The 19426-nt window shown below is 37.0% G+C and overlaps 1 protein-coding gene across 1 annotated transcript in view; it reads left to right on the forward strand.

Annotated features, from left to right (window-relative positions):
- abca2 (ATP-binding cassette, sub-family A (ABC1), member 2) overlaps window positions 1–19426 on the forward strand; it is a 93941-nt gene that overhangs the window by 44542 nt on the left and 29973 nt on the right. Inside the window, exons 3-15 of the mRNA XM_079813841.1 lie at window positions 3562–3673; window positions 9000–9163; window positions 11866–11987; window positions 12407–12517; window positions 14208–14384; window positions 14529–14750; window positions 15497–15849; window positions 15933–16092; window positions 16486–16614; window positions 16716–16883; window positions 17040–17136; window positions 17573–17746; window positions 18249–18351. Coding sequence (XP_079669967.1) covers window positions 3562–3673; window positions 9000–9163; window positions 11866–11987; window positions 12407–12517; window positions 14208–14384; window positions 14529–14750; window positions 15497–15849; window positions 15933–16092; window positions 16486–16614; window positions 16716–16883; window positions 17040–17136; window positions 17573–17746; window positions 18249–18351 — 2092 coding nt within the window. The remainder of the gene's footprint in view (window positions 1–3561; window positions 3674–8999; window positions 9164–11865; window positions 11988–12406; window positions 12518–14207; window positions 14385–14528; window positions 14751–15496; window positions 15850–15932; window positions 16093–16485; window positions 16615–16715; window positions 16884–17039; window positions 17137–17572; window positions 17747–18248; window positions 18352–19426) is intronic.

Below are 19426 nucleotides of genomic sequence, written 5' to 3' on the forward strand. Positions count from 1 at the left end.
GTTTTGAAATGGCCTGTTATAAAAAAGTGGACAATATTGGCATAAATCCTCCATTTCTTGCCATAAATGCATTAAAACAACTTAACTTGTAATGTTTTTCTTTTGCATTACATAATAGCAATACAAAAAAAAAAAATCAGACATGCCCCTTGTTTATTTATTTTGTTTATTATTAAATATTATATATTATTAAATAAACCATTTATTCTTTAAGAAATTAATAATTTTACTCAGCAAGGATGACGACATCAAATGTAAACAAAAATTACGACAGTAAAGACGTGTATAATGTTACAGATATTTCTGTTTGAAGTAAAAGCTTTTCTTTTGGACATTCTATTCATCAAAGAATCCTTAAAAAAAAAATGGGTTCCACAAAAAGACAACTGTTATCAAAACATTGACAATAAGAAGAATTGTTTTTTTAATGAAAAAGTTATGTGATACTGAAGACTGGAGTAAAGGCTGCAGAGAATTCAGCATTGCCATCAAAGAATTACCTTTTTAAAATAAATTACAGTTGTTGTTTTTTTAAATGTAGCCTTTGTGAGCATAAGAGACTTCTTTCAAAAACATTAAAACATTTTACAGACAGTGTTGCCAAGTCTGGTTTCCCATTGCTACTATTAAACTGTTGCCGCGGGTCGAATTTATTTATTTTAAATTTTTTTCATGGGTAAAAGGTTTCTCCGATTTTGGGGCTATTTTTGATTGGCCATCAGGCAAGTTTTGTTGCACAGACCTGGCAACCCTGCCTACAGACTTTTGAACAGTAATGTGAGTTTTCATTTTTAATGAAAAGTAATCCCAAAATGGTAAAAAATTATGCTGATATTGTCCAAAGGCATTTTAAAAACTAATAGGGCGTTTTCAAACATTTGAAGGGTGATTTTTATCCAATGAGTGTCCCATGGAAACGAGGCTCCCCATCACTATGCTGCAGATGTTAAAAGTAATAGGAACCGGAACTAGGATTAGCATAGCTTTATATCGATTGCCATTTCATTGCGTCACGCCTGGTGTAAGAGGTTTAGGTGTTGGGCCCCTATATGTGTCTGAACACTAACATAATCCACAATCTACTGTGAACAAAGGATCTGTTTTACAACAGCACGTTATTCAAACATCTTGTCTTGATGATGACACATCTGTGCTTTCCTCAACCAATGAGCTGTAATTCTAATTGTCAGACACTCTCTCTCTCACACACACACACACACACACACACACACACACACTGACTGAATTCATCTACTTACTGAGCCATCAGGTTATTTCCCCGAACTGATCTTTGCTCTTTTAATCCTCAGTGGTGTTTGCGGAGCGGGAGCAGATGTCAGATATAAGAGTTAGGAAACCGAGGCAATAAACATAGCTACCTCTTGTGAGCATACAACCTGTCACTGGAACAGCAGAAATATAACACGCCTCAGTGTTAACGTCAATCGAGGGACATTTTTTGCAGAGTCGACAGGTGCTGATTGCAAGCATTGTTTAGCTAACGCTGCTGCTACTGGGTGAAATCGCCGTGGTGTGTTGCGTCAGGGCTCTTTTTTTTTCTTTTGTTTTTTTAGAGCAGGCGACGTTGGAACTCCACAGGCCACACGCCGCAGTGACAGAACACTTAAGGGAGGAAAAAGAGTCAGCACTTACCATTAAGTAACCTTCTAGATCACTTCGTCAGCGCCAGGTGCCTCATGTTTGCATTTCAGACAAGGCTGCCAAAGTGAATGGAGACGAAAGCTGAATCTGAATTGACTGATGCTCTAATGGAGGATCACATCTCTTAAAGCCATCCATTAATTAAGGCTTCATTAAATAATCTCAGCAGTTATAGGCCTAATTTAGTCATTAGCAGTTCAATGCAGGGCAAATTTGTTGTAAAGGATTGTTTTTATCAGAGAAAGGTAGTCCTTTAGAACAAATGTTACAGGCTTTTTGATCATTGGACAAACTAGATTAAAAAACAATTTAAAACAAAGAAAAAAAACTTCAACCTGTTTCAACCAAATTCACAGTTGCCGGGACTTAGTGCTTAGTGCACATGCTCCAAATACAACCGACTGTCGATGACATGTAAATTAAAGAATCATAATGGAAGCACATTGGTATTGGTCATAAATAAACTGAAGTTATGAATATTAACTGTTGATAGAGAAAAGTTATACACTCATTAAAAAGTTTGTGCTCAGTAAGATTTATTCAGCAAGGATGTGTTAAATTGATTAAAGACACTTTATATTACAAAAAAAAAAAAATCTATTTAAATAAGTGCTGTTCTTTTGAACTTTCTGTTTATCAAAGAAACCTGGAAAAAATATATCTGGGTGAACTATCCCTTTAAAACTCATTGTGAGTTGAGATTCAACTCAAATGTTTGTCTTTGTTTCTACAAAAATATGTGAATAAAAAATAAACCGTTTTTTTTTTGCTTGAAAAAAACATCTGTGTTTTTGTAAAATAATAATATGAAATGAGCACCAAATCATGTATTAGAATAATTTGTGAAGGATCATGCGACACTGAGGACTGGAGTAATGGCTGCTGAAAATTCAGCTTTCACAGGAATAAATTGCATTTAAAATTAAAATATGAAAAAAGTTATTTTAAATTATAAACTGTATTTTTGATTAAATAAATACAGCCTTTGTGAAACATTTTAGAAACATGAAAAACTTACGATCCCCAAACTTTTGAAAGGTAGTATTGCTTGCTTGAAAATACTACTCATTTAGGTGACATGACTGCTTGACCAAACTATGTTTCCCATCCTTCTCTGCAGCAGCATGAGGATGATAAATGAGTAAATTACACACCAAATCTTTTTCACATCTTTTTTCTCTTTATTTTGTTGGTCTAGTGCTAAAAAGCTTATTTTATAAAATAAAATAAACTTAAATGCATGCAGGCACTTTATGGCCTTGGAGGAACAAATATAATAATTTACCCATCCCTGAGATTTGACTCTATATCAAGAGTGTTCTGGAGCAGGTTGCCTTGAGGAAGTGAGTCATTTAAACACTGCTGTGCGTTCCTGTGTTCTATAAGACATGACTGGCAGGATGTGGGTGTACAAGAGCGCAACACAGCAAGGCTAGTTTCTCTCTGCTTCAGTGACAGCTTGTCCAGTCAACCTCAGCGTGTGTGATGAATTAAATCATTTGAAGGTCACTTGGAGTTTATTGGAGCGATCTGACATCTGAAACCCTCTCTGACCCCGTGTTTGCTCTCTGATATGTGACGCCAGCTTCTTTTTCTCTCCCTGTCTTTTAATCTCTCCCCAAATCTTTGATCCATGGATCTCGTAAAATGTCATCGTCATTGTTTGTTCTGTTATCCCACATCCTACTATCCTGCTCATTTACTCACTGGCCATACATATTTATCTCCATCCATGCACTGATCTGTTTTTATGTTCCTTTCCAATTCAACATCTGAACACCACTGCACCTTCGTCAAAACCATTTAAACCTCATTGCAATGCTGGATTCCACACTTCTGTCACCTCCATCCTCTCCGTCCCTCCACCTTGGTGGTCTGTTTTTCCCCGGTTCTGTCCAGCCTTCTACAGCGCAGCCCCTCTCACCTCAGCGGGCATCATTCCCATCATGCAGTCTTTGTGTCCGGATGGTCAGCGGGATGAGTTTGGCTTCCTGCAGTATAAAAACTCCACGTAAGTCCACCTACGCTCTTGTTTCCGGCTTTTTTATCTCTCTCGATGACTAAGATAGTCTCTAATGGATTCTGATCTCATTATATGGTGTGAATAGCATTCACCATCACCACCTGTAGTAGTGATCATATGAGTTAGATTGTGTAATTAAACTTATCTTTGTGCTAGATGTGACATGATCTTGTGATGGTTTGTAGTGGATCTGGTTTGTAGTGTTTTGAATGCAAGTAGTTTTTCTATGCTAGTCCACCAGCCAGACCGGCACCAAATGCACTAGCATTAGTGCATCTGAAAGAAACCAGTGTTGTTATTGTTAACTAAAATATTAAAAATTATTTTCTTTTAAAGTAAATAAACCTGAAATAAACTACAACATAAATATTAGATGAAAAAACTTAAAGGGTACATAACTCACAGTTTCTACCAATCTCATGTTAATCTTGAGTACCTATAGAGTAGCATTGCATCCTTCATATCTCAGAGTCTTTAATTTTATCATATTTATAAAAGACAGATACGACGTACCGATTTTTTTCTAAAAATAGTCGAGCTTGTGAAGTCGTGCAGTGGGCGGAGCTAAAGAGTCATGAGCGCACACACAGACAATACATCATGGCATTATCCCTGGATAACTTTCGATTCACTAAACGTTCATGTTGTTTACATTATATGCACTTAAGTGCCAGTTGCCAACAAAAAAAACGGTTTCAACTGATGACCGGGAACAAACAAACACACTTGCAGAACTCCGTTGCTGCTCCGGAAAAACAAACAGCATCCACTGTTTCCTTAACGCTGGGTTATTTGGGAAGCTGAACAAGGTTATCTTTCCCTCACAACCAAAAACACACTTCTTCACACTTCTAGTGACATTGTTGATTTCGTGGTCTAAAAACAATATGACAGCGCTGCCGACGGCTTCTGTAACCCGAACGAAGCTCATAGATGTATGTGCTCTTGCTCTCGCTCTGGGTGATGTGCCCATACAAGGAATTCCGCCCTTTATGACATCATACAGGGCCATACTCGAGAATTTTTTGTTGTTGTTGTTGTTTAGCATGAGAATGTTTAGCATGATAATTTATCTCTTTAACAGTGTAAATAAGTCAGAATGCATGAAATAGCATTAGACCCCCCCCCTTTTTAATCTTAAAAAAAATACAATAATAATATATATATATATATATATATATATATATATATATATATATATATATATATATATATATATATATATATATATATATATATATATATATATATATATATATATATATATATATATATATATATACACTGAACAAAATTATAAATGCAACACTTTTATTTTTGCCCCCATTTTTCATGAGCTGAAGAGACTTTTTCTATGTACACAAAAGGCCTATTTCTCTCAAATATTGTTCACAAATCTGTGTAAATCGGTGTTAGTGAGCACTTCTCCTCTGCCGAGATAATCCATCCACCTCACAGGTGTGGCATAACAAGATGCTGATTTGACAGCATGATTATTAAGACACCTCATGCTGCAACATGAGGTGATGGTCGTGGATGAATGGCACAACAATGAGCCTCAGGATCTCATCACGGTATCTCTGTGCATTCAAAATGCCATCAATAAAATGCACCTGTGTTCGTTGTCCATAACATATGCCTGCCCATACCATAACCCCATCGCCACCATGGGCCACTGGATCCACAACGTTGACATCATCCGTGAAGAGAACACCCCAAAGTGCCAAACGCCATCGAATGTGAGCATTTGCCCACTCAAGTTGGTTATGCCGACGAACTGCAGTCAGGTCGCGACCCCGATGAGGACAACAATCATGCAGACGAGCTTCCCTGAGACGGTTTCTGACATTTTGTGCAGAAATTCTTTGATTATTCAAATCGATTGTTGCAGCAGCTTTCCGGGTGGCTGGTCTCAGACGATCTTGGAGGTGAAGATGCTGGATGTGGAGGTCCTGGGCTGGTGTGGTTTCACTGTGTCTGCGGTTGTGAGGTTGAATGTACTGCCAAATTCTCTGAAACGCCTTTGGAGATGGCTTATGGTAGATAAATGAACATTCAATTCACGGGCAAAAGCTCTGGTGGACATTCCTGCAGTCAGCATGCCAATTTCACGCTCCCTCAAAACTTGCGACATCTGTGGCATTGTGCTGTGTGATAAAACTGCACATTTTAGAGTGGCCTTTTATTGTGGCCAGCCTAAGGCACACCTGTGCAATAATCATGCTCTCTAATCAGCATCTTGATACGTCACACCTGTGAGGTGGATGGATTATCTCGGCAAAGGAGAAGTGCTCACTAACACAGATTTGTGAACAATATTTGAGAGAAATAGGCCTTTTGTGTACATAGAAAAAGTCTTAGATCTTTGAGTTCAGCTCATGAAAAATTGGGGCAAAAATAAAAGTGTTGCGTTTATAATTTTGTTCAGTGTATATATAATAGTATATATACATACACTTTATGAAAGTTCTAAAATTACTAAAAACTAGTGGTGGGCACAGAATATGTGTGCTCGTAAGTGATCGTTTGTCTTTTTGTAGTTTGAATAATAAATAACTTCTGTCCCTTTAAGACCTGACGCACGCATGGATCCCACTGTTCCTGTGAGCTGGTTACGACTGTGTTTACGTTAAAACAAAGTGTATTTGACCATTAATAAGCTGGAAAAAGGAGCTCATTTTTGCACTTGTATGTCAGAGGCGGCTTTATTACGGTATGTGTGTGTGCGCTTCAGATGCGAGCGCGAAATCTGCGGGAATTAGTAGAATTAACGTTATGTGCAACCCCGTGCAAAATTCAGACCCGTCACACCAATACCAACACGCTGTCATGAAGAAAAATCCAACAGAACACCCGTTCGCAATGTTCAGAGGATTAAACGGACTGAATGAGAGGAGGCGGCTGCGCTGTCGTTCGGAGAGGAGAGGAGAGCGCAGCTGATATCGATACTGTAGAAAATGAGTATTGTATCATTTCAGATATTTCAGGATCGATACATAGCGAAATATGGATATTTTTGACAACACTAGTAAGGCATACAGACTCGTTCTCTCGCCCCCTACAGTGCAATTCGGCTAGGTATACATCCGCACTAAAATATCAAGTTAAAAAGTCATCATAGCTTGAGTAGTATAGACCCAGCTCCCAACCCAACTTTGAGAATAGATTAACGGCAATATTTTTTTTATCGCCCGATAAGAGTCTCACGCTAACGCAGCACGTTAACACCGATAACGGCCCACCACTACTAAAAACTAAAACTGAAATAAAAAAATTCAAGGAATTTATATGGAACCTTATGAGAAAGTGTTACCATAATCCTAAAATAACAAAGACCTGCAAGGAACTAATTATACAATATTATGCGAACAACTGCAATACTTTTAAATATTTATTTCTCTCTCATCTATAATCTCAATTCTCTAATACAGTTTTTTTTATTTGTTTTGGTACTATTTTCACAAGAAAGGTGTACATTTCTAAAACTCATGGTATTAATATCACATCAGATCATCAAAAGTGCACTTTTTTCAAACATTTCAGCATATTTTCAATTGTGTTAGCACAATACACAAAACCACAAAGTATCCTTTTCAGCACACAAAATAACTGTTTCATCTTTATAAATGTTTAATTCACAGTAACTGCCTTTCATAAAGCTCTTACTATAAAACTTTTGATTTGCATCTCTTCTCGTTCAGTTTAATACATTTGTCTATTATTTAATCCAACTGATCTCAATGGTTAATCAATGAATCATTTGGTACACCTATAGATTTCTTTAGATATTGATTCTATATACATAGTTTCCTATTTCCAATTTCCGATATGGATAACCATATGTTCTGAATTCTTTTTACATTATAAGTGTTTTCTTAGATTATAACTATTGTTTAAAGTGTGTGTGTGTGTGTGTGTGTGTGTGTGTGTGTGTGTGTGTGTGTGTGTGTGTGTGTGTGTGTGTGTGTGTGTGTGTGTGTGTGTGTGTGTGTGTGTGTGTGTGTGTGTGTGTGTGTGTGTGTGTGTGTGTGTGTGTGTGTGTGTGTGTGTGTGTGTGTGTGTGTGTGTGTGTGTGTGTGTGTGTGTGTGTGTGTGTGTGTGTGTGTGCATGCGTGTATGTGCGTGCGGGGAAATTCTACATTATGGGGACAAAATGTTGGATGGCAATAGGCTATCCTAAATCATTGTCCTTGGCCATGAGGAAACAAGCTTATAAATATAGAATGTGTTTTGTTTTGTTTGTTTGTTTTTTTTTATGTAAAAATGCAGAAAGTTTTGTGTGATGGGTATGTTATGGGGTAGTGTTAGTGTAAGGGGAGAGAATATACAGTTTGCACAGTTTGTACACCTACGTATACCCAGAAAGATAGTGAACCAGACGTGGTTGTGAGTATGTGTGTGAGTGAACATAGAGCAGAATAGAGTATAAGGGAGAGGAAATAGTCAATGACAGTGTAATATCAGACTGATCAGAAATGCATTAGAAGAAGGGAGACAGATGGCATCAAATACAGCATTTTACATTACATTATGCCATGTGATACTGTAAAAAGATTACCATGGTAGAGAATGCCACATTACTGTAACTCACCCTTATAAAGGTCAACTATAGTAGATTCAGTCATATGGTACAGTGATAACATTTAATGTATTGGCAGCAAACTCTGTTCTATAGCCCAGAACCTCATGGCTGTGTCATAACTTCATCACACCTTTTGATAACACACAAACATTATAGATTCAATTACATAAGTTTGGCAATGTAAGCGCATTTCTTATGTGGCATCTGTAGCCTGTGTTACTGTAGGTACTGTGGAAAATTCAGCAACAAGTGTGATTTGAAACATGTATCTTGCATTGTTTTCTGTTAAATGAACTGATTGTTAAAAGTACCAAATTGAAAGATCACACTGTTGTGTTTCAGTGATTAAACCAAATATTCTCATTACATATTACAATAATCTTTTGTTTGAAACGATGATTATGTGGACTGAAAATGTGCAACTGTATGAAAGCATTACATCAGGTTTTTGAAAGAATGACTAGCTGTGTTACAAGTGTGATCAGTTTGAAGTTTTGTACTATGAGTTTTGAAAATGTACACCTTACTTGTGAAAATAGTGCCAAAGCGAATAAAAAAACTGTAATAAATGTAATTATTATTAGAGAATACTGGACTAAGCTAGTTATTTTAGTTGGGTTATCTTATCTTCTGTTTAATGATTTGCCACTGCCTTCTTTGTATTCTGCTCTTCGTGTTCCTCTTATCATTGAAGTTTCATACTCTTTTTGTTTTTTCCTTCATATTTCTCAGTGTGACTCAGTTGTTGGAAAGGATCAGTGAAGTTGTGGAGCAGAATCACTTGTTTACGTCAGACAGGCCCAGTCTGGGAGAGGAGCTGGAGTCACTGCAGCAGCACCTTGAAAGTCTAAGCTCAGCACAAGGCCCTCTAGAGAGCCACTACAACACCAGCCATGGTCAGAAAATACACATACATACAGACATGCATGCATACATGCATACATACATACATACATACATACATACATACATACACCTACCATGACCAACCACACGTCCTTATGCAAATTAGAAATTAGACAGTTTCTGCTGGATTTAGTGCTTAAATCCCATTGTTATAAAATTATTTGTATATATATATATATATATATATATATATATATATATATATATATATATATATATATATATATATATATATATATATATATATATATATATATATATATATATATATATATATATATATATATATATATATATATATATATATATATATTTTGTAATCATGCATATGATGATTTTATAGACCATTTATTGAAAGGAACAGCAGAGGCATACACCCAAAGCTGCAGACATTTTTGAGCTGATTTCTCACACACCAGTGTAGACGATACCATATTTAACAGTCATACTGGACTTTGTGCTCCATTAACATTCATTCATATGTATGTAAATGCAGAAGACTGCAAAAGAAGCTGATGTGGAAAAGTTTCTTCTTTCACTACGTACCAAAGTTTAAAGGGGTGGTAAAACACATTCTTTCGAAGGCTTGATTGTGTTTATGGGATGTACTGTAACGTGTTCATGCTTTGTTTTTAAAAAAATTGCATTATTTTTTTGATATTTTACCTTTATTCTACACTGCTCTGTCCCTCCTTGTAAAAACGGTCTGATGATTTCCGGGTTCTATGAAGCCAGTCCCTCAAAAATACGCAATGGGCTCAGATTGGTTAGCTGGCCCAGTGTGTTGTGATTCGCTAACCGCCTAGCCGTTGTGCGTTTGTCGGAAACGTCACGCCCCTTACCTTTACCGGTAGACTGTGCTTTGGTAGTATTAGAAGCAATGGCATCAATAAAACCATACCAATTTGAGCCCGAATCAGACCCAGACAATTTAAATGAAGATGATCGAGCAGAACCTGTTCAGTCCTCAAGAGTAAAACCTTCGGATCTATAGTGATCGCTACTGAATGGCACTGTTACTTTTGTATTTTAAGAACAAGTATAGCCAAATATCTGTCGCAAGAACTATTAACCCAAAACGAACACTAAACATTGGCTTTACTAGTAGCCAAATCAAACACAGAACCATGTTTAGCATGCCTGTAGATAAACAATACATAAAAGCTGTAATCAAAGAATAATTTACACTAATGCCAAGTTCGCTGTTAATATTTAAAAAAAAATTTGTAACATTAGGCGTTTGTCGGATAACGTTAAGTATGAATGAGCATTTAACAAACTGGTTTGCAGAGCCAAACAGTGTTGTCATCTGTTTACTTCCTTGCTACAATTAACAATATGAACTATTACAGGAAAACACATCGACGAAAAATAAATCATACTTACAGGTTGTGGCCCGTAAACAGCTTCTGTTTTTAAATCCATCTTTCAGGACAAGCCGTTGTGCGAATCCTGCATTGAACTCGCGATGATTGTGGAAGCTTTCCTCCGTGAAATGTGCAATGTGCTCGTGTATTGCAAATACAGACGAATATTGTCCATTATGTCACATTTTCCGGTCTTCTCCTCTGACCCCTGTCTGTCTCGTGCTTTGATTTATGATGGGCAGCATATATCTGCTGCAAATGCGATCTGTTCCCCGCTGTCTCATACACACATGCATATAACATGTTGTATGTTAAGCGCACTGCAACGCACCCCCGTCCCTAGGAAGGCTGAACAAAGTGAATCCGGATGAAAATAACAGCGTTTCGTCTGCATTGCGGCAACAACACTCCAGCCTAACTATACCGCAACAAAGCTTCTCCGCGGCGAAACAAAATGGCCTCACCCCCCCTATTTAATATTCTCGGAGGAGGGGTTTATGTAAATATTGGGGCTGGTGATGTCAGCAACCCTGGAGGAATGTCTGTAGTCCCTACCGGCCGTTTGCTGTAGTCCTTAGAAATTGATTTCTTTAAAAGCAAATATCTCCCTTTGCTTTAAACTTTGAACGTTGTAACTTTGCAGATGTTGTTTATGCTCAAACAGCGAAATCGTGGTTTACCACCCCTTTAAAATGACCTGCGTATTTTTATAGCATAAACACATGTGACCAGTATAAGACCTAAATGTCACATTGTCACCTCTTTGGTACTTTTCTAAAGTACTTTTCTAAAGTTCTACTTTTCTAAAAATTAATAAAATAAAAACCTTTACCTTCAAAAGTTTGGGGTCGGAATAATTTTTTTCTTATGCTCACCAAGGTTGCATTTATTTGATAAAAACTTCAGTTAAAAACTGTAATGTTGTGAAATATTATTACAATTTAAAATACTGGTTTTACTTTTAATGTACTTTTTAAATGTAATTTATTCCTGTCATGGCAAAGCTGAATTTTCTGCAGCCATTACTCCAGACTTCAGTGTCATTCAGAAATATTTCGAAATCTTCGGAAATGAAGCATTTATTATCAATATCAATTTTGAAACCATGATATATACTTTTCAGATTATTTACAATGAACATCATTTTTTTTGTAACAATGTAAAAGTCTTTTCTGTCATTTGTAATGAATTGAATACATCCTTGCTGAATAAACAAAAAAAATCTTACTGTCCCCCAAACTTTTGAAAGGTAGTGTACACATACGTCAGCTGCAGCAAATGCAAACTGCTTTGATGAAAAATGGGTGTGCATGTCTCCATTTCAGGTTTCACGGTGGGAAGTGTCCTCAGGAACCAGTCGATGTTCCAGCAGTTCCTGATCCGAAACCTTTCCCTGCCAAACGACACCGCCAGCCTGCTGCTCTCTTCCCCCATCAACCTGAAAGAGGTCTGTCTTCTCACCTCAACTTACTTTCTCCTCCAACCTAGGTCAGACAGCAGTGCTTTTGAAGTCCAAATCATGACTCAGCGTCATGCTCCTCTGAGGCTTCTTCCTCTTTCATCCTATTTGGAGTCTCAGCTCGGGTTTGGAGCACCATTAACGATTCTGCTCCATGACAACAGAGAGAGAGGTTGTGCGATAGAATCTAATGCTTTAGGGCAGAGGAGCTCCAGCGTTACACGCTTTGATGGGTTAAAGTGCTGTAGTCAATGTAAAAGTGTTGAGATATGCTCTTGTGAGTTTCCGAATGAAATGTTCATTTTCCTCAGGGACTTTCATTTCTTCTCTTCTCTGGCTATTTAAAGTATATGTATGAGATAGGAGTTTCTAAATCTGTACTGTGTGTGCTTGTGTATTCTTTTCAGGTGTATAATCTCATCTTTGGGACGTATCCTAAAGTGGGATCAAAGGCAGGAGAAAGGGATGAAGGACAGCATGAACCCCACAGTCCTGGAGAGAAGCTTGTACAGCTTGAGGTACAGAATGACAGAAACACACACACATTTCCTTGTGCATGTGTGTGTATATATATATACACAGCCACTCAAAAGTTATGGTCACTAAGATTTGTTTTAAAGAAATTAATACTTTTATTGAGCAATGATGCATTAAATCAATAAAAAGGGACAGTAAAGACTTTTACATTGTTACAATTAAAAAAAAAAAAATGTTTTCAACATTGATAATAAGAAGAAATGTTTCTTGTGCCCCAAACCAGCATATTAGAATGATTTCTGAAGGATCATGTGACACTGACATCTTAAAATATAAAATAGTTATTTTAAATTGTAATAATAATAACAATATTACTGTTTTTACTGTATTTTCTATTAAAAATGCAGCCTTGGTGAGCATAATAAAAAATGACTGTTTTTACTATATTTTTGATCAAATAAATGCAGACTTGGTGACTCAAAAAATATTACAAAACCTTACTGACCCCAAACTTTTGAATGGTAGTGTAATTATTTGTGGATGACACTCTTAGCGGATTACATATGCATAAATAAAACACAATGTATAAAGGTATATATATGCAAAAGGGCCTTTTTCTTTAACCTTTTTTATCTTTCCAAAAATGTACAAAATTATATGTCTCAAAGCACATTTTGGATAAAAGCAGCTGCTAATGAAAATTTGAAAGCAAATGCAGTTTAAAAATAACTTCAACTTTAGTAAAATGCACAGGATGTGCAAATACTAAACGTACAGTAATGTAAGTCTTCAATAATTAAATAATATATAATAATTGTCCCACACTTTACTGACTTAATGCAGTGCCAGTGCTGCTGCAGTGCCTTTCTCATTCATATTTCATACTTGTTGAGCTGCTGCAAGCAACTTATTTTGAATAACACATAATGTACCTACTTTGACGGTGTCCTGAGTAATCACCTGTCTCTGTCCCAGCCCTAGACACTGTAAACAGCAATAAAGAGTCGGGGGAGCAGGCAGCACCGTTTTTATATCCGCAACTCTCTCTGCCTGTAAATAATTTGCTGTGTTTGCTTTTGCTGACATTAAATTTGTTGGCATGTCTTTAGGTTGGGGATTTTGGAGAGAGGTTATGTGGTTAAGCTAGTGTATTAAAATGGTTATTATGCTTAATTGATGGAAAATGTGTTAAATGTAATCATACTCATTACTGCATTAATTTTGACAGCCCTAGAAATTGTTTAATAATGTAATATTGAAACTGATACTTTGGTTTGGATTCAGTAGACGGTTAGGTTGGATCTCAGAGGAGTGTGGCAGACTACTGAAATGAGGAGGCAAAGTCTCCTCCCTATGTCCCCTGTGGGGATTTTTTTGTGGGTGTGTTCATATTTTCATAAATGTATATGTTCCGGTCACATTTCATGCTGCTGAGCAAACTGAAATTATCTTTGCGCAATAAAGACACAAACGTTTTTTAAATGAAAAATTAATATTTATTTTTCTATACTGTTCATATACTTTCTCATGCCAATTAATAAATAATAGTAATAGTAAATAATAGTAAACATTGCCTACTATGGACAAAACACCCCTGCTATATATATTTTAGATGGTATAGTTAGTCATTTGCTGTGAAGGGCTTTCCAATTAGGGCATGCAATTGCTTATCCTTGCAGTTATAAAACAATCATGATGTTTCAGTCTCTCTAAGTACCCTTTTATACCCAGAAGCAATTACTTGGAGGCTGGCGTAGTCTGGAGGGGGGTCTGATTCAGAAGGCATTGAGAGACCCCACTAAAGCAGCTCACCGTCAAGCTCTGCTTAAAGTCCTGTCCCAAGCGCTGGGGATCGCTGGGGGTGGAGGAGGCCAAAAATTTGATCCTCAAGCACTGCGTGAGATGGAGGTCGGTCTGCCAATCCACTTTAAACATTAAGTTTTTTAAATGTCAAATACATTTTTTTGCAATTCCTTTCCTCAGAAAATGTAGTTCAGTTTAATGACAACACCACCTCACAAAACCTTCTTATATTTTTTCATGTTTTTTCAGGGAATTCTCTTGACTGGTGCAGTGCTTGATACACTCACTTGTGGTGAAGGAGGGAACAGTGAGATAGGCAAAATCCTATTGGTCCCTGAGAAACAACAGGCAGTTTTACAGGCCTACCGAACGACTGTTTGTGGTGGAGGGGAGGCGGAGAGGGCGGAGCTCTTTGGGAAAATGAGTGAAGAATTGAGGGATCAGATTGATACACAGAGAGTCTTTGATCAGGTACCTGCAAGAACAACACATTTTCTTTACCAGACACTATTTGATATTTGTGTCACAGGGATTGATTGTTACTGTAAGTAACCTATACATTATACATAATTTATGTAACATAAACATATTAACCATTTATGCGAAAATTATTTATATATATTTATTTTTTTCTTTCTTTCTAAAGTTAGTGTATTTTTTTTAGCAGGTAGACAACAGTGTCAGTGAAAAGCATGTTTGAGATTAAATATCGGACATTGTCGGAATAAAAAAAAAAAAACGAAATTAATTGATTTCACTTATAAACACTTATTGTGTGTTATTTCCAATCATGCTGTTAAATTATGCAAAAAGTGTTTAATTATTTATTTATTTTAAAGTTTGTTTTAGGATATGTAAATATTAACTCTGAAATTAGCCTTAGAAAGACACAGGAATCTGTCTTTTATTCCTGAATCATTACACAGGAATGTCATTTCCCTCACAGAGTGCTATTAAACAAACACAATATAGAATTTGAGATCTAATGGAAATGACACTGTGGTGGGAAGTTTCAGGGGAAAAACTTCACTCATATACAGAAGCTATCCACTGTTTAGCATTTGTAGTGAACAATATAAATGAACAATTGAGAGTATAAAAAGAGAGCTTCTATAGAACCAAAAGTGCATATAGTTGAAGAAACCCTGATACTGTACATATTGCAAAATCTATTGCTTTCTCCTCTTTCCTTTCTCCATATGTCACTCCCTCCCCAGTTGCGTCTGGAGCAGTCTAACATGTCTGGACTCTTGGATCAGTCCCACCTCGGGGCTCTGCTGAAGAACCTAGCTGATGTGGAACGGCTGTTGAGGGATGTGGATCTGCTGTCAGGTCTGGCCAGACTGCTTCCTAAAGGGGCCTGTGCAGGCCACCAGCCTCCTCCTATAGCCAACACCACCTCATGGAGCTCCAACACAACAACATGGGGTCCCAACACAACAGACAGCCCTGTGGAGGAAGGAGAGGGAGCTGCAGGAAATGAGGCTGAGGCTGAAAACCCTAAATCACAGTTTTCTGCCTTTGTTCAGCTGTGGGCAGGTCTTCAGCCCATTCTGTGTGGGAATAACAGGTGTGTATATGGGTGTTAGGGTGTGTTACTTTTATGAATGTGAAATGTGAACATTATTTTTAATAATATTGATGTTTCATTAGGATTATTGAGCCAGAAGCTCTGAAACAGGGCAATATGAGTTCCCTGGGTTTTACCAGCAAAGAACAGAGAAACCTGGGATTACTCGTCCATCTCATGACTACAAATCCCAAAATCCTCTACTCTCCCATTGGCTCAGAGGTGGACAAGGTCATACAAAAGGCAAGTCTAGACTCAAAGGTGTTTTAAGGCTGAAAAAATCTGAGCATTTAAAATGTAGCAATCGGGTTTGCGGTAGGAATGGGCGATATAGACTTACAAATATATCACAATATTTTCTGGTATTTATTATGATAACGATATCAATGACTATATCAATTTAGTACCATTCCCCATGTTTTTGGCTACAAGTGATAGCTGCATGCATTCTTGAGATTTCTCATTATTATCGCGGGAAGACTAATTCTTATTGTGGGGAGAATTTTTACCGGTATATTGCAAAGATAAGATATCGCCCATCCCTAGTTTGCAGCCCAAACCACTCAAACAATAATAATACAAAAACAGATGAATTTCTCCTGAATCCAATTTTGTTTTATTTGGTTTTCTCTTTAGGCCAATGAGACGTTTGCTTTTGTGGGTAATGTGACTCACTATGCCCGTGTGTGGCTCAACATCTCAGCTGAATTAAGGGCCTTCTTAGAGGAGGGTAAATTGCAAAATCACCTGATGTGGCTCCAGCAGGTAACATTCTGTATTTCAGTCACTAATTTAAGTTTTTAGTTTGATCAGCACTTCATGTTGTGCATGTGCTTGATGTCTTTTGTTTTGTCCATGTGTCTTAGTTTATTGCAGATCTAAAGAAGCACCATGAACTGTTGAACATCTCGGACAGTGAGCTGATGAACAGTCTGCTGGAGGAGAACTTCACCCTGCCAAACACAACCACTCTTCTGGAGCAGCTGCACACAATCGATAATGCTGCTTGTGGCTGGACAAATTTCATGTCAAAGGTCAGAAGAAGAATTAGATTTGAAAGTGTCCCATCTAATATACCTACTTTATGTTGACAATATAGAATTAATTAAAATCAATTGCATTCTTCGAATGACAGGAAAATATATATTTTATATCTGATGAAAAATTAATTTTGATTCTGTTTGCCTCAGGTCAGTGTGGATATCTTCAGAGGCTTCCCTGATGAAGAGAGCATTGTCAACTACACACTGAACCAGGCCTACCAGGACAATGTCTCAGTCTTTGCAAGTAAGTGATCAATGGATTTCATAAAAGTTTTTGAAACAAAACATGTTGCGAAAATGTGCTGGTCATATTGCAATCACAAATCAAAAGAGATAAATAGGATATTTTATTGTGCTTAAAATATAGTGTATATTCATTAACTATAAAATGCAGTAAAAATAAGGGTAATATTCATTGTTGAAAATTGCTTAATTGTAATGAGAATTAAGGGGATGAAATTGTCCTAAAAAATAATGTCACAATCCAACATAGTATTTATTTTCTCTTTTTTTCTTATGATTTTGGGGTGAAATATGACTCAGCCATTTCTTAACAAGATTTGTGTGACTGACCTATCCATTCCCCATTAAAGCCACATTTTCATAATTCATTTAGCCCTTAGTCATACATTGTTAAATGTAGCCAGCAGCCATATGTTAAATCTGTGCTTTCTCTCTAGGTGTGATTTTCCAGGCCAATAAAGATGGATCTCTGCCACCCCACGTTATGTATAAGATTCGACAGAACTCCAGCTTCACAGAGAAAACCAATGAAATCCGCCGAGCTTATTGGCGTCCGGGGCCGAACACGGGAGGCAAATTCTACTTCCTTTACGGCTTTGTGTGGATCCAAGGTATGATAAGAAGACTTAAAAATATTCCTAGGGTAGGATGTCCAAAAACAGATATTGTTTTGTATTTGCTGTAAACTACTTAAGCTGTGAGCATTTTGATTTGATTGTATTAGCAGTGAAAGATCTAGTTTCCATCTAGAGTGGTAGTCTAAACTCTATTTCTGCCATTTTTGCAAAATTCTTTACAAAACTGTTGACAAAGCAATAAATTGTTCGCTCTGAAACAACATATACAGTGTACAGAATTGGCTTGGGAAAAGTGGACTTAACTTGATGTTTTATTCAAAATGAAAGTTATTCTGGTAAAAATTGCACCTGGTTATGTAAAGCTTAGTGCGCCGTTCAATAAAGTGCTGGTTTGGCTTTTCTGGAAGCTGCACTTATTCAGCAGCTCAGAAAAGCGGCTCAAAGCTTTCCCTCATTGCAAAAGCTTAAAGCTGCTGTGTGTAAATTCAGTTCTTGATGGTGTGTGTTGACATTTCCATGTTTCTTCCTCTTCTAGATATGATTGAGCGGGCAATCATCAACACGTTTGTGGGCCATGATGTTGTGGAGCCTGGAAACTATGTGCAGATGTTTCCCTATCCATGCTACACTAGAGACGAGTGAGCTTGGTCTTCCTTTCTATTTGTGCACTTTGTATTATTTTTTATTTTTAGGCTGGCTACTCATAGCCTAAAACACTGGGTTTAGGACATGGTGAATCGCAGATGTTCAGTTGCATTGTGTTAATGTTTTATGCATGTGATGATAAAGTGGTTTCTGAAAGATCTCGGAGTCGGAGAGAACACAGATGCTGAGATTTAAAAAAAAAACCAACAAAACACATCCTTCGCTCCAGGCTAAATCGCGCAAGCTTCCCGCTCCGCTTCCACTCTGCATTAAATTTGCAGATGACACAGCATTAGTCAGTCTCCTTCAGGGGGAAGAGGACGATCATAGACTCATTTTAGCTCAGTTTATTTTGTGGTGTGATTCTTCTGATCTACTACTTAACACTTTTAAGACCAAACAGATATGGGCAGATTTTAGGAAAAAGTCCTTAATGTTTGTTACCAATATTAAAGGAAAGCCAATTTAGAAATACATATCTATGACCTTCTATATCATTTGCTCATTAGGAGGCAATACTGTGGTACAAAAAAGCAACGGAAGAGAATCCTAACCTCTGCAAGCAAACCTTTATGCATCCTTAACCAGTTTACAAATTTCCCCTAGCTCACAAGTACCCACTTTACCAAGAATTTGATACTGCCTTCGGGTCGTAGGTTTCAGGTTGCCAGCCTAAATCTATATACACTAAGTCAAGTAAATAAGTTTCTTTTGCTAACCAAGGCTGCAGTTATTTGACCACAAATACAGTAATTTTGTGAAATATTATTACAATTTAAAATACCCTTTTTGAGGGTAAAAATATTTTGATAGATTTTAAAATGTTACATTTATTCCTATGATGGCAAAGCTGAATTTTCAGGATCATTACTCCGGTCTTCAGAGTCACATGATCCTTCAGAAATCATTCTAATATACTGATTTGGATAATAAGAAACACTTCTTATTATCAGTGTTGTAAAATTGTGCTGCTTAATATTTGTGGAAATCATAAAAAAAAATCTGTATTCTTTGACAAATAGAAAGTTCAATAGAACAGCATTTATTTGAAGAGGAGAGCTTTTGTAA

The sequence above is a fragment of the Gobio gobio genome (assembly GCF_949357685.1).
Source record: "Gobio gobio genome assembly, chromosome: 4".
Lineage (NCBI taxonomy): Eukaryota > Metazoa > Chordata > Actinopteri > Cypriniformes > Gobionidae > Gobio > Gobio gobio.